At 34.6% G+C, this 16,846-nt stretch overlaps 1 protein-coding gene across 1 annotated transcript in view; it reads left to right on the forward strand.

Annotated features, from left to right (window-relative positions):
- Window positions 1-16,846, forward strand: part of LOC150103682 (GPI-anchor transamidase-like) — a 158,685-nt gene that overhangs the window by 65,298 nt on the left and 76,541 nt on the right. Inside the window, exon 4 of the mRNA XM_090396491.1 lies at window positions 7,028-7,139. Coding sequence (XP_090252617.1) covers window positions 7,028-7,139 — 112 coding nt within the window. The remainder of the gene's footprint in view (window positions 1-7,027; window positions 7,140-16,846) is intronic.

Raw genomic sequence — 16,846 nt, forward strand, 5'->3', positions numbered from 1 at the left:
TGTTTATGAGCTTGTTCATTAGAGCAGGACTCCAAGTTTAGTTAATGACTTCAAATGTTTGGGAAGACGATAAGAGTGAGCATGTATATATTGACCGGTATATGTAGGGTTTTGGTAGGCAGTGAAGGATAGATTGCCTGAGGGAAGACATGTGACCAGTGTATCTAGGAAAGGAAGTGAGTTTTGATTTTTCAATTTCAATAGTAAATTATATGTGCTCATGTTTGTTCAGGTAGCTGAGGAAGTTGTTTAAAGTTTGGTGGTCATGTGGCCAAATAATGAAAACATTGTCAATGAATTTAAGTCAGACTAAGTTTTAAAGTAAAGGAATCTATAGCATGTTGCTCAAAAGCTTCCATATAAAACTAAGCAATTGGGGGATAATAGTGAGCCCATTTTACCTTCTTTCTGTAGGTAAAAATTATTTTGCCACATGGAAGCAACCAGAATGTAATATGTGGGCAAAGAGAGCCATAATATTGGGTGGAAATTTATTCTGGAAGAGAAGCTCCATATATTCTGGGAGAGCATGTCTAATGGGATAAGAGTTACTGATGGCCAAGAAGTGACTGACTTAAATAATTTAACAGATTTCTCCTTAATCTTGTTAATTTGATTATAGTTCATAAGTTGATAAGTGCTGCTATCAGAGACTAATTGATTCATTTGATGAATTTAAGATTTGTTTAGGATGACCATACTATTACCTTTGTCAGATTTTGTTACCAATATATCCTTATTAGCTTTTAATGACTTCACAGTTGCTAGGTCTGGTTTGATAAGATTGGTACATATAGCTTTCACTTTATTCAAAATATTACTGGTTTCTAAACAAATTTTATCAGCTATATTATTTGGAAGAAATTTAATGCCTCTTTCTATGTGATATGTAACATCCAGTTTATTAACAGTTCTAGATGCTACTGCCTTTATTATTTTGGTTTATATTAAATTGAAGTTTTACTATAACATACTGTAGTTTTACTATAGTTTTTTTCATAATTTTGTAATAATGAATGTTGATCACATGTAACTATGAAGAAAAGGAATACTCATAATCCATGGAGATGTTACACACGTTGTATCTTTAGCTTACCGTAATAATTGCGCATTTTACTTTTGATCAGTCAGCTGGCTTTTTTGAAGAGGTGCAGATACAGCAATCTTATTCCTAACTCTGTGAAGTTGAAACAGAGATTCACTTCTGCCAAAGCATTTTGAATCTAGTCCCATACAGGGAAAGCAATACTTAGGGAGCAATTTCAAACAGCCCGAAAAAACCTAGTAATGACCCAAAATCAAGTTTTAGATTTGTAATCTGAACTCTCTAGTTATATGAATCCTGATATTTTGAATGTGCTTGAAAGGATTACTGATAATTTAGTTAGATATTCTTGATGAATATGTCTAGTAGAAAGTAATCATATAAAATAAACGGAATCCTACACTATTAAAATCTTAATACAACTTTTAAACCATCTATAAAATTAAAAAAAAAAAAAAACATATTCAAGTCCTCCTAGGATCCACCCTGGGATATACTGTATCCATTGCATCTGTAACTTACCTAATATTGGTGAAACCGGATGCACAATTCTTATCCATAAAAAAGAACACAAACAAAACATTAAATTTAAAAATTTTGGTAAAGCAGGCCTCTCAAATCATGCTCTTGACACCTTACACCAAATTGGTTGGAAAAATACCTGTTCATTACATCATACAAAAACCTGGTATGAACACAAATTTAAAGAAGCCTGATAATGGTCATAAAAATCCCAAGAATTTGGATGGCACACATTCAGCCCACTTAAGTTCTTCAAGTTTTCCAGCAAACCCTTAATTTAGGACTAAGCAGTAATTTCAGTTATTGGCCACCATCTATACTGTTTTGTACTAATTTAGTGAGTAATTATGTGAGAGGAAAATCTGTTTGTTATAAATCTATTTGCAAAATTTATTTGTTAATCTATTTGTAACTAAATAGATAATAATAACAGGACTCAAGCTCTGATTTAGTAAATTTTTTTTTTTCACCAGAGATCAGGCCAGCAGTTTTAATTGTCGACCAAGTTAGAACTTTAGCTTACCATATAAATTGTAATGCAGACCTTGTTTCTTGGTATATATGTATATACTCCAGATGAGCTTGATATGAAGGTCGAAACATTGAGTGATTATTTTGGTTTATATTAAACTGAAGTTTTATTATAACATAGTGGTTGTTTCCATAATTTTTTAATAATGAGAATAGTAGGTGATCAGAATGCATGAATAGCGAATGCATTTAAGTCACAGTATGATTGAAGTGTGTGTGTGTGAGAGAGAATGGGCTCTCCTGCAGTGAGTCTTTTGACTCCATTGAAGCATGATGATGGTGATGATAATAATCAGAAGAGAAGGCTGAAAATCCTAGAATGTATATATTTGAAAAGGTCATGTGATCTATAATTTGTCCAAAAGGTTTGCTGTTTGTGGCCAGATCGGCTTGAAAGCACCATTTCTCATCTGATCACTGAAGTTAAATAAACCTGAAAGGAGGGCAACCACCTGGAAATAGTGCTGCTGACATAAGTTTCTGTTTGAGAGAGTGCATTAAGTCCAATATTAAGGTTTTAGGAGCCGAAAGATAAGTTGTTTTTCAAAATAATTAGCAGTAATTGATTCTTTTTTTTTTTCTGGATTATTATTTTTGAGTGTTTGTTTGATGTGTGCTTGAGTGATTTTAAAAGCTGTTATTTGTGTTATAAGTATGTTGTATTCTACATTATGGCACTGATACGAAGAATAATGGCAGGTGATTTTGGTATGTATGAATCTGTTTACTGCAACATATGAAATGTATTTGCTTCAGAAGGGGAAAAGATTTGTGGAAAGAGAATTAAACTTGACTGTTTATTGCAAGTGTCATGAGAATAACTGCATATGTGTGGGGAGAATAAGAAGAATGACAGTGGTCAGTTGAACAGTGGATGAGAAAATGCGTTTAAGTGTTGGAGAGGTTGTTGGAAGTGAGTGAAGATTTTCCCTCTTTCATTTTTGCTATCGCAATATGCGATAGCAAAAATGAAAGAGGGAAAAAAGGAAGAGAATGACCATATAAAAGAGAGAGAGAGAGAGAGAGAGAGAGTGCACTTATGCTGAGTTCTTCACAGAACGAAACATAAGATAGGATGGCTGGAGAAAGACCTGTCAAGTGATATGTCAGACAATCAAAAGGAGAGAGAGAGAAAAAAACTGTATGAAAGAGTGAAAATAAGAATCAAATTTCGTATGGTGAATCCATGATAAATGGAATGCATGAGGAGAGCATGATGAAATCATGTTTCTCTAGGAAACATGATAAAGAATGTAGCAATGCTGTAAAAATTTGAAGAGGGAAATTGAAAGAGATGATTGTTTTGACTAGTACTAATGATCTAGCAATTGCAGAGTTGTTGATGCACATGAATAAAAAGAGTGAGAGAGTAAAAACTGAATTTGCCAGGTTAGATTTGCAATTAGGTGTCTTGAGAAGAAATTATTCAATGAGAGTTTGGAAATTCAGGAACTAGAGTATTGGTGGGGGGGAGGGGTGAAGGTAAGTGTGGGAGTAGGGAACTGAAAGTAAGTAGGAGAGTGATCACATGATGCCTCTCAAGTTCTTTACTTGAGTGAGAAAATGAATACAGCACATAAGAGAGGTTGTTGGATATAGAGGGTATTGCAGTTTATGTATATACTGATGCCAGAAGTATTTGAAAGAGGGAAAAGGAGTTTCTGGCATTGGTTAATTCAGCTTGGTCAAAAGTTATAAGCATTAGTGAGACTTGGTTGACCAGAGATGATAGTCATAGGAATAGAATGCAATGTATATAGTAATTTGAAGAATGGGAAGGGGGGGGGGGTTGCTAATGATAGAAGAATTGAAGCCAGAAAGAGTAGAAGTATTGGGAGGACAGGTATAAAGAGTGTAGTTCATTTGATGCTATCTGGTATGAAATAAAGCTGAACAGGATGAAATATATATTTGATTGCTGCTATAGGCCATGAAGTATAAAGGGAGAATGTAGACTGCATACACTGACAAATTAGCACAATAAGTAGAGGACAAGTAATTATTATAGTGGGCTTCAACTATGAGAACACAAATTGGAAAGAGAAATAGTTACAGAGAGGGAAGGAAATTGAATTTCTATTGCTTCTGAGAGATCTGATCAACCCATCAGAGAACTTCATGATAACCAATGTTACCGCACTGCCTCCACTTAGGAAAAGCAGCTTGTGTGGTCTGCCCACCTGGGAGATTGCTGGACATGCAGAATTTTCTATTAAGAATGGGGTACATGTGCAGTGGCATAAGAATTTGGAAAAGAAAGATGTTAGTAGTGCATGAAAGATGGTTGGGGAGGGGGTATTTGAGTAAAACAGTATCAGCTGTATACTTAGATGCAGAAAATAAAATCAGGAGTTGCAGGAAAAAAAAATATTGTAGATGAAATATTTAAAAAAAAAAAAAAGATCAGCAAGCCCATGAGCAATAAATAGTGCAAACTTCTGGGTGACCTTGTATGGTAAGGAAGGCCAAAGCTAATTATGAGAGGAGAAGCTAGTTGAAGAGGCAGAAAGAAATACCAAATTTCACTAGGTGTCAAGTAAGGGGGAGAATGACTTTGATGAGTGCTAATGGTAGAGAGATAACAGAAGCAAGTGGGATCATTCAGTTGCTGAGTGATTTGCAAGGGTATACCATCCAAGTGGCAATATAGCAGTGCCAGATGTGACATTGACTGATGGGAGAATAAAGGTAGATGGATTAGATGTGCTCACAATATTGCAGAACCTTAATGTGAACATGGCCATGGGATTAATTCTTCCTTCAGTTCTGGGAAAGTGCATAGGGAATGGAAAGAGGACAAAATAGTTTTACTCTAGTAGTAGTTGCATTTTGTAACAGAGGCTCCAAGACAGAGCAAATTGCCCTAACAAATTATAAGTTAATCAGTATCTCTGACAGAGACACGAAGTGGAAAGACCAGATAAGAGGAGATATAGAAAAAAAGAAACCGGAACTGGTACAGTATTCATGAAGGAAGGATAGGAAGAAATGCAAAGATTTCATCCATCTGATCTGAGACTTTCTATTGGAACAGTTTTTATTAAAGAAGTATATCCAGGAGCGCCCGCACGGTTAACCGAGTGGCTATGCACCTCACAACCATATGCCTGGGAAAGGAGTATACTGGGTTCTGACGTGAAGAGCTTGAGGATCTTTCTCAGCCATAGTCAAGTTAGCCGGTCTTGGGCGTGGACAGTAGAGTTTTTCTCCCCAGTTTATCTGGGGTTTTTCATCCTGCAAAGCAGGCAAACCGGTCTTGAGAACTCAACACCACTACAGACATAGGATACACTGGGGCATAGGGCTTGACCACCTTAACCCGAGAATGGTTGAGGTTCGATGATCAATAAACCTTCGACACCGCAAGGTAAGAGAGGGAAAAAGGAAAATGAGTATCTCCAGGAGTGGTGGTTATTACCACCACTCTTGATGCTGGGAGAAAACATAATTCGGGATGGATGGACAGGACTATGATACTTTATAGGAGGCCACATGATTTTGTTAAAGGCAGGTCTTGCCTTAATAATTTACTTACTTTTTATAATAAAGTGATGACAATTGAGTTGGAGAAAGGAAATGGTTCTTCAATGATAAAGACATTTTACAGGAGTCCACATAACTCTGGTGCATAAATTAGAGCACATGGAGATGGATATGAAACTGGTGATTTAAATAAGAGGGGCTGATGGACAGATATTAAAAGAATGGGGAGGGGACTGGATTTGAATCCGGCAGAAGACAGGTGACTAGTGGTGTATTACATGACTCAGTAAATGCTGTTTAATTTGTACATCAATGATATAGACAGTGATTTATGGGGAGGCATTAAGTTGTTTGCTAATGGTGCAAACTAGGAAGAGCAATAGTTAATCAGTATACAGATCCTATAGGATGATTTACACTTTATATTCAAGTGTAAGGTTCTGCACTTTGGGATAAACAGAGGTACTGAACTGCAGGAAATTGATGAACTGCAGGAAACAGATCATGTCCTTGTTGAAGAACACATTGACAAGCAGGGATAGGGTAGTTATTCTCCTTTATAAGACCACATCTGGTCTCCTGGATTCCATGGGGGATGAAGAAGTCGTGGAAGTGAAGCAAGTGACCAAAATTGTGGTAGATCTATGGAATGCACCCTATGAAAATAGATTGAATGTCTATGGGCTTTAAAACTGCTGATAGCTGAATAAGAGAGGACATGATAGAAGCACATGAGTTGTTAAATGGGTTTTGTAGGATTGACATCAAAAACTTTTTTCATTATTTTCATTCATTCATTATAAAAAAGAAAGGAGAGAACAAGGGTCACCCCTAGAAATTGTATAAGAGAGTGTTTATCAGGAATATTAGGACCAGATTTTTTGCTTGTAGGTGGTTGATGGATGGAATGAGTTGTCAGAGGTAGTTGTGAATGCTTTGTTAGTGAATGAGTTTAAGGAGAGGTATATGATAGGTGTGGTGTGAACAATTGTAAAGACTGGGTCTCCTACAGTTAATCTTTGGCTCCATGGAAATACCCAAGAAATAATATTTAAAATAATATTTTTGAAAAGTTGACATGACCTGTAATTTGTCCAAATGATCTTCCCCTTTTCCTAAAAAGTTTGTTTTAAATAAAATTTAAAACACATTAGATTTATTTAACAGAGATGGTTTAGGTAGGGCTTCTTGATAGAAGCCCTACCTAAACCTCATAGCATTAATACTTCTAAAGAAAATTCACTATAGCAAACCTTCTAACTATAATAAACTATTCATTTGGATCCTATTAGTTTGTTTTGGTGAGAGTTGTGTCAGTTAATATTGCAAAGATGTGATTTACATTATTCAAGTGCATGCATATGAAAGACTTGCTTAGTTTTGCATTTAATCACATAAAAAAGAGTGAGGGCATTTTTTTTTTTTAATTGTAATTTTCTTTTGCAGGTTACAGTTGAAAATTTCATTCGCCTTCTTACTGGGCGTCTTCCTCCATCCACGCCACGTTCAAAAAGACTTCTTACTGATGAGCACAGTAATATTCTGATATATATGACAGGTAATATATGTTTCACTGTTTCCATGTTATTGCTTTACTGACATATATTTAAATATTATGTATGAATTTTTCAATTTTCCTAAATGAGAATATGTAATTTTTTTTTTTTTCCAATTAACTGTTTTCTCCTAATACCTAATAATAGACTATCAGTGAAAGACTGTGATAGTAAAAATTCAATCCAAATGATGTAGTCCTCCAAAATAAATTAGTGAAGCATCCATCAGTTTGGTGCACTGATGTTTTGGCATAAAGGCATGCATCTCAAGAGGGATCCACAGTAAAATAATTCCCAATATAAATACTTTATTAAAAAAATAATTTAGACATTTGTTTTCCTGAAATGTATATATATATATATATTTCTCTCCCTCATTAATAAAATTCATTTAAGAGTAATTCGAAGAACTTTTCTGTGCTCTTTAAATACATGTTCCATTTTTGTCCCACACACCAAGATGATAGACTTTTTGCTGTGCATTCTACAATATGTCAGAATTATTTTTAGCATTCTATCTGTATGCAATCCTTCAAGTTGTTTAGTGTTGGATAGAAAATACCATCTTTTACGAATTCTTACAGGACAAAGTTGAGAAGAATCAGATCTGGAGATCACCATTCTACAGTTATTACTTGAGTGACAAAAGTGAAAATTTATTGTTATGTATGCACAGAAAATATTTGAACAGAGGCTTAAGTTATTGTGATATAGTGCTGGAAGATGGAGCACCCAAGTCAGAAGGCATTGAAATGGCTACTGGCGAAGAGCAGAGATGAACTTATGATGAAGTTAAACTATCAGAAGAATGCTTTACTGATTTCATAAATAGGAACATGGAATGTAAGAAGTATGTATTAAGGAGAACTGGAACTGGTAAAGAAAGAAATTAGACCTCAGGTTAAAATTTTAGGAATCAGTGAATTGAGATGAACAGGAATAGGTCACTTTGATACGATGATTTCATGATGTATTACTCTGGATATGGAAACCTTCAAAGAAATGGAGTAGCATTCATAGTAGAGAATACAGGAAATACATTTTTGGTTACAACCCAGTGTCTCTCTCGGGAGAGGGAGGGGGGGGGACCCTGTAACCCCTAGAGTGCATGTCAACTGGGTGGCAGATAGGGGAGCCCACCATGTATGTGTGTGTATATGTATATATGGTGGGTGGTCCGAATATACTGAATAAGGACTCATGGACCAACAGGGCCATAAGGCGCAATCATCTTGATGGTAAGGGAAGTGGCACTCCCACGGACTCCTAGCTGGATCTATCTATTCTTCTTCTACTTTGAGGAAGATCCACTCACTTTAATCTTTCCTATAAGGCCTATTCAGCCAACTCTTCTTATTTTATGACCCTTATGCTATTAGAGTACTCGAGGGCCATGGGGTCTTCATTTCTGGCCTTACAACTATGTCCCCTCTATAAACCTTTACCATAAACTACTCTATTCTCCTATAATCTACTCTTTCCCCTTCAATATACCCTATTCCTCCTGTGGGTTTAAATTTGGAAGAAAGCTAGTTTAGAAGCCTTAAGGTAGCAGCCCTACCACTGAACTATTCCATTGTCGAGCTAGTCACCTGACATGGAGAACATAATTCTACTTTTAAGCTGACAGAAAAAGGTAATCAGAATGAATCTATGGAAAAGGTAAAACGAAAATGGAAACGACAAAATATAATATATATAGCAAACTAGAATGTAAGCGGAATAGCATATAAAGAAATAGAATTAGACCAAATATTAAATGAAAGAAATTTTAAAATAGCAGTAATCACTGAAACAAAAAAAAAATTAAAATGAACCATGAGAACCAAAAATTTTAATGTGATATACAGTGAAGTTGACAGAGACCAAAGAGCTCAAGCAGGGGTCATGATTTGGATTCATAACTCCCTTTCAAAACAGTTAAAATATTATAAATTATGGAATGAAAGAATAATAGAAGCTAGAATAAAAATAGATAGAGGTTATTTAACAATAATTGGTTTATATTCCCCAGAAGAAGGAAGAGAACAGGATAATATTGAATTTTATAATTAGCTACAAAATATATATTATAAAATAAATAAAAATGATTACGTAATTTTAGCAGGAGACTTTAATGCAAGAATTGGAAACATGAAAATTAATAATAACATAGAAATATATGGAGAACATACTCTGAACAGGAATAGTAAAAAATTGATTGACTTTGTAGTTTATAATAACCTAAAAATAATGAATTCTTTTTATAAACATAAAGACATACATAAATATACTTGGGCAGCAAGAGGATGGAAATCAATATTAGATTATTTTATCTTAAATGAAAAGACATCAAAGTTTTCATTAGATGTTAGAGTTCACAGAGGATATGAACTAAGCAGTGACCACTTCCTCGTTAAAATAAAATTAAGATTACCACCTAAATGGCCACAAGTAACAAAAACAGAAAGAAAATTTAAAACATTTGTTTATAAAACTAGACTATTAAATAACACAAATTTACAATGGCTATATGGACATAGAATTAACCAGTATCTAGATAAAATAAAACAAAAAGAAAGAAATAGAATGAATTAATATAAAAACGATACTGAATGCATCAGCAAATGAAAGCTTAGGAAAGATCAAAAAATTCAATAAAAGGAAAAAACTGAAGATATGGAATGATACAACCAAAGAAATAATCAAAATGAAAAAAGAACCTATCATAAATGGTTAAGCAGTAAAAGATTAGAAGGTGAAATAGAATATAAAAGAATAAGAGTCATAGCTGAAAGAGAAGTCAGAAAAAGACATAGAGAATCATGGAACAAATTTGTTTCTAATTTAGAACATGATTTATATAAAATAAGACCCAATGTATATAAGATTTTGAAACACCTAAATGCAGATACTAAAGAAAACATAAAATTAAACACTGAATTGAAATTAGAAGAATTTCTAAATTTCTACACAGAATTGTGGACAGATAAATATTTTAAAAAAGACAACTGGCAAACACTTAATGAAAAGGAAATAACTAAAGAAGAATTAGAATCAGCCTGAAAGAAACAAGAAATGCAAAAATCACCTGGAGAAGATAAGCTAGGTATACAGAACTGTATAAATATGCAGGAACAAGACACAAAGATAGACTCTTATTATTTTTAAATAAAATTTATACAACTAGTAACCTCCCAATAGAATGAAAAAAAAAAAAAAAACAATTGTGATTCCTATCTTTAAAAAAGGTAATAGAGATGACCCTAAAAAACTATAGAGGTATAAACATACTAAATTCCTGTTACAAAATATATAGCAGAATTGTAAATAGCAAATTAATGAAATATTCTGAAAACTTTACTTTAGAAGTACAGAATGGGTTTAGAAAAAGACGATCATGTATAGACCCAGCCTTTTGCCTAAAATTAATAATAGAGAAAAGAAGAGAATACAATTTAAAAACATATATTGCATTTATTGACTTTGAAAAAGCATTTGACAAAGTTTAGAGAACCATTTTATTTAACATATTAAATGACAGACAAATACCAAATAATATCCTAAAAGCTATTCATAAGTATATAAGAAAATAATCAAATACAAATCAGATTAAATCATGAACTATCACGAACTCTATCATATACGAGAGAGATAAACCAAAGGGTCCGACAGGGAGGATGTCCCCTCTCAGCAAGTTTTAATATTTACCTAAATGATATAATAATAAAATGGAATAAAAATTTCCATCAAGGTAGTGAACTTTCTCCTACTGTGAACTTAAACACTCTCCTTCTGCCAACGCCCAAATAATAAATTCAAATTCTGAAGATAACTTACAGAAAGCTATTTTCGATCTAAATGAGAACAGCACTGAACTAAATAAATGTGGAAAACAATTCAAATTATAATTGATACAGAATTAATGTTTTTATGTGGCACCCTTAAGGGTCTTAAGCTGTATAACTGAGAGGAGACCTCCACATAGGCTTTAAAGGAATGCAGAGAACCGACCAGGCCTTCTGATCTAATGTCCAGTCCTCACCTTCTCGTGGTGAACCCTGTTGGGTATCTACCTGGATACTGAACAAACAAGGATGGGTGGGGAATTTGGAATTTAGCTGACCAAATTGTATTCTTATTGGCTTAAACCAATATACAAAATGATGGTACAACATGACAAAATTTCATGTCGACTGGGGCATCGCCTGGTTACACAAGACCCCCCCATTGTTTTCGCCAGGGAACCAGGGCAAACATACTGGAACAAATTTGAAAGCACACCCCTACTCAACACCACTAGAGTTAAAGATCAGTACTATCAACATAAGAAACCTGAATGGCAAAGAAATGGAGCTAGCTGAGGAATTAGATAAGTACCAGATCGACATAATAGGGGTGACTGAGACAAAAACGACAAAAACTGGTGAGATCTTTTTGAGCAATAAATACAAAATGTTATATTCAGGCAATAACAATCAAGGAAAAGGAGGAGTAGCCATAGTATTCAACACTAAATACGAGGCTAATCTTCTTGAATGGCAGACAGTCTCAAATAGAGTGATGTGAGCAAATATCAGAATGGGGCATTGGACAATGAGACTTATTTGTGCCTATGGTCCCACAGAAGGTTCTACTAAGGTAGAAGTGGAGGAATTTTTTGATGCTTTAGAAAAACCAATTGACACAATGAAAAAGGAAAAGTTGGTCCTTGTTGGGGATCTAAATAGCAGAGTAGGAAAAGATTGTGAGACATACAAAAATATTTTGGGAAAATTTGGAGAAAAGTGCAAAGCTAATAATAATGACAAATACGTGTTGGATTTCTGCTCAGGACACGGACTGGTTATTATTAACACCATGTTTCAACATAAAAATGTGCACAAATTCACATGGAGAGAAGAGGCAAGGAATAAGAGAAGTCTCATTGACTATGTTATTGTTGATAGTGATGTTTTCTCCTTGGTGCAGGACACCAGAGTGTACAGAGGATTTGAAATTGGAAGTGATCACTATTTAGTCTTGAGGAGGATAAAATTGAATTTCATATTGAAAAGAATAACATGTAAGAAAGTTTTAAAGCGAATAAAAGTTGAGCAGCTCTCCGATGTGAACTGTAGACTAAAATAGACAAAGATTATTGAAGAAAAAATGAAAGAGTTTGAGAACAGGAAACAAACCTTGGAGATTCAGTGGCAAGCCTTGAAGAAAACTCTGATTGATTCAGCCAAAGAGGCATGTGATGAGGTTGTCTTCAAGGATAGAAAAATCAGAACTCAATGGTGGACACAGGAAGTTAAAGAGGCAGTTAAGGAAATGAAAGCATATCAAAAGTTCCTGGCAAATAAGTCAGTCACTTAGAGAATACAGAGACAAATGTAAGGCGGCTAAACATTGTGTAAAATCAGCTAGACAAAAGTAATGGGAGGACTTTGGCAAGAACATGGACAATAAATATCAAGAAGGCAGAAAAATATTCTCGAGGTTATTGAAGAAGCTTAGAAATGGAGGAAAGAGTGCTGTAAAAGGAGTTAGAGATGATAAACGTGACATGAAAACAGGAGAAAAAGATATCCTTGAATTATGGAGTAATTACTTCGAAAAATTGCTAAATGAAACAAGCAGTGATGGCACAGTAGTAAAAAACACTCAACAGGCATACAGTCAAGAATACATATCCATACTTGAAGTAGAAAAAGCCATCAAAAACCTGAAATGTTCAAAGGCAGCAGGAGTAGATGATATTCGACCAGAAATGCTGAAGCATGGTGGTATAAAAATCTTACCGTGGCTGCACTGCATAGTTTAAAATGCCTGGACAGAGGTACAAATTCCCAATGATTGGAGTAGAGCTCTCATAGTATCCATATATAAAAAACGAAATAAAACTGAATGTGAGAATTACAGAGGTATTTCCCTACGGAGTGGCAAGAGTAATGCTAGTATACTTGAGAAACAGTTGAGAAGGATTGTGAAAGAAAAGCTTGGTGAAGAACAAGCTGGATTCATGCCAAATAGAGACTGTCAGGATCAGATCTTCACTTTATGACAAATAGTTGAGAAAGCATGGGAATATAACAAAGATCTGTATTTAAGTTTTGTTGACCTGGAAAAGGCATATGACAAGGTGCCAAGAGAGAAGCTATTCAATATGCTACAGTTATGTGGTGTTGATGGGGCATTATATCAAACAATACTTAGTCTGTATTTCAGTTGTAAGTCAGCAGTTAGAATTGAAAGAAGTACAGGAAGATGGTTTAATGTTAAATCTGGTGTTAGACAAGCATGTACATTATTCCCTCTGTTATTCATTATCTGTATGGATCACATTATGAAGGAAAGTGGTATTAAACATGATATCAGAATTGGAGATGTTAATGTCAGCTCTTTGCTTTTTGCGGACGATGTTATACTTCTAAATAAATCCGCTACAAGTCTGCAAGATTCCCTGAATAAATTGAATAACTGTTGTAATAGATATGGTATGAAGGTCAGCAATAAAAAGACAATGAAAATAGGCAGAATCATTGAAAATGTCAACTGCGTTGTGAACGGAGAACCTGTGGAACAAGTAAAACATTTCAGCTACTTAGGCACCGTTTTTAGTGAAGATGGTAAATTAAATATGGAAATAGACAACAGAATCAACAAAGCTGGTATGGTAGGCAGTCAATTGAATATAATAACTTCATATGGAATAAGAGAATAATTAGTCCGAACACTAAATTAGCTGTGTACAAGACAGTGTTCAAACCAGTTTCAACTTATGGATCTGAGAGCTGGGTCAGAAGAAAAACACTTGACAGAAGACTAGAGACTACAGATATGAGAGTCCTGAGAAATATTAGGGGTATGAACAGATGGCAGCAATGGCAATATCATATTAAAAAACGAGGATATTAGGAAAGAACTTGACATTGTCAGCATCTAGGAATGCGTTAGCAAAGATAATCTCAGGTGGTATGGGCACTTAAACAGAATGGGCGAGGAAAGATTAGCGAAACAAGCGTTCTCTGCCAGGTTGGCAAGAAAACAACCCAGAGGAAGACCAAGTTATAGGTGGATTGATATGGTACACCTTAGACGATAGAAATATAAGATCTGATAATGTTGGAGCCTTGACAAGTAACAGGCTGATTTGGAGGAAAATTGTAGATAGGAAGTTAGTAATGATGTAAATTTTTCATGTAGTACTATCATATCCTGTACACCCCTTGACGGTACATGTCAGAAAATTGATTACCAAAGATTATGGTATGATAATATCAACAGAAAAATCAAAGTATGGCGTTTAAAGGACAAGGTCCAGCAAGAACTAAGATAGTAATAGATTACAAGATCTTTGAACAGGTGAATTCATTTAACTACCTACGATGTATGATCATATATGAAAATGAAAAATATATAAATGTAAAAATTTCAAAATATTTAAAAATAACAGGTGTAGTTAACTGTATATTTAAACCATACCTATTTCAAAAACAAACCAGACTAAAAGTATACAATACATTAGCCCTACTAGTCTTATTGTGTGGAAGTGAAATCTGGACAATAAAACAAAAAGACAAAGATTAATAACAGCAGAAATTAAGTTGAAAGTTTATTTTTCACTTGGTTAGAGTATAATAAAATTAGTTTAGTCCTTAATGCATAACATTAGACATATCCGCAAGGAGATGTGTTTTGCATTATAGGAGATACTGAGATAGGAGTGTTGGTAGCATGCTCCACCTTTGCAACGAGTTTCCCTGGTGTTGTACCACCTTACCCCAGTCCTGATGATACTTTCAGGCGCAAACTTTGTTTGTTCACACTTGGATAAAGGACTAAACTAATTTTATTATACAGCAGAAATTAAGTTTATGAGAAAAACTGCAGGAAAATGATATTAAACATGATATCAGAATTGGAGATGTTAATGTCAGCTCTTTGCTTTATGCTGACGATGCTATGCTTCAAAATAAATCCGCTACAAGTTTGCAAGATTCCCTGAATAATTGAATAACTGTTGTAATAGATATGGTATGAAGGTCAGCAATAAAAAGACAAAGACAATGAAAATAGATAGAATCGCTGAAAATGTCAACTGTGTTTTGAACAGGGAACCTGTGGAACAAGTAAAACATTTCAGCTACTTAGGCAAGATTTTTAGTGAAGATGGTAAATTAAATATGGAAATAGACAACAGAATCAGCAAAGCTGGTATGGTAGGAAGTCAATTAAATAAATTCATATGGAATAAGAGAGAAATTAGTCGGATCTGAGAGCTGGATTAGAAGTAAAACACTTCACCAAAGACTAGAGACCGCAGATATGAAATTCCGAGAAAGATTAGAGGCGTGAATGGATGTCATCAATGGCAATATCATATTAAAAATGAGGATATTAGGAAAGAACTTGACATTGTTGGCATCCAGGAATACGTTAGCAGAGCTAATCTCACGTGGTATGGTCACTTAAACATCCGCTACTTAAACATCCATTTTGAACAGGGAACCTGTGGAACAAGTAAAACATTTCAGCTACTTAGGCAAGATTTTTAGTGAAGATGGTAAATTAAATATGGAAATAGACAACAGAATCAGCAAAGCTGGTATGGTAGGAAGTCAATTAAATAAATTCATATGGAATAAGAGAGAAATTAGTCGGAACACTAAATTAGCTGTATACAAGACAGTGTTCAAACCAGTTTTAACTTATGGATCTGAGAGCTGGATTAGAAGTAAAACACTTCACCAAAGACTAGAGACCGCAGATATGAAATTCTGAGAAAGATTAGAGGCGTGAATGGATGTCATCAATGGCAATATCATATTAAAAATGAGGATATTAGGAAAGAACTTGACATTGTTGGCATCCAGGAATACGTTAGCAGAGCTAATCTCACGTGGTATGGTCACTTAAACAGAATGGGCAAGGAAAGATTAACAAAACAAGTCTTCTCTGCCAGGTTGGCAGGAAAATGACCCAGAAGAAGACCAAGATATAGGTGGGTTGATATGATACAAAGTGCCTTAGACGATAGAAATATAAGATCTAATAATGTTGGAGTCTTGACAAGTAACAGATTGATTTGGAGGAAAATTGTAGATTGGAAGTTAGTAATGATGTAAATTTTTCATGTAGTACTATTATATTCTGTTCACCCCTTGAGGATACATATCAGGAATTTGATGATGATGAGAAAAACTGCAACGTATACTCTATTTGATCACAAAAGAAACAAAGAAATTATGAAAGAAAAAAACCAAGAATCAGTAATAGAAAAAATTAACAAAAAATATAAACATAAATGGATGGAACACGTTCAAAGAATGATAATAGAAAGATTACCAAAACAAGCCTTAAAGTACAAGCCATTAGGAAAAAGAAACCAGGACGTCCTCTTAAATGATTCAACGATGACGTCCAAGGCCGGAATAGGCCACGCTAGGCCTAAATCCTTGATATGCATGAGGATGATGATGACGACGACCCAGTGTCCGATAGACTAATTCTAATCAGAATAAAGGCATATCCAGTGAATGTTACACTCATACAGATTCAAGTGAAGACGAGTAGAGGAGTTTTACAGCAGCATGCATCAAGTAGTGTATATAGTAATTATAAAACAGATTTTCTCTTGATATTAGGTGATTGGAATGTAAAAGTGGGAGAAAAAGAAGAACAAGGCATCACTGGAAATTTGGTTTAGGATTGAGGAATGAATCAGGAGAAGGGATTTTGGGTG

The sequence above is a fragment of the Typopeltis vanoorti genome, chromosome 8 (assembly GCF_054136105.1).
Source record: "Typopeltis vanoorti isolate ZY-2024b chromosome 8, IOZ_Tvanoo_1.0, whole genome shotgun sequence".
Taxonomy (NCBI): domain Eukaryota; kingdom Metazoa; phylum Arthropoda; class Arachnida; order Uropygi; family Thelyphonidae; genus Typopeltis; species Typopeltis vanoorti.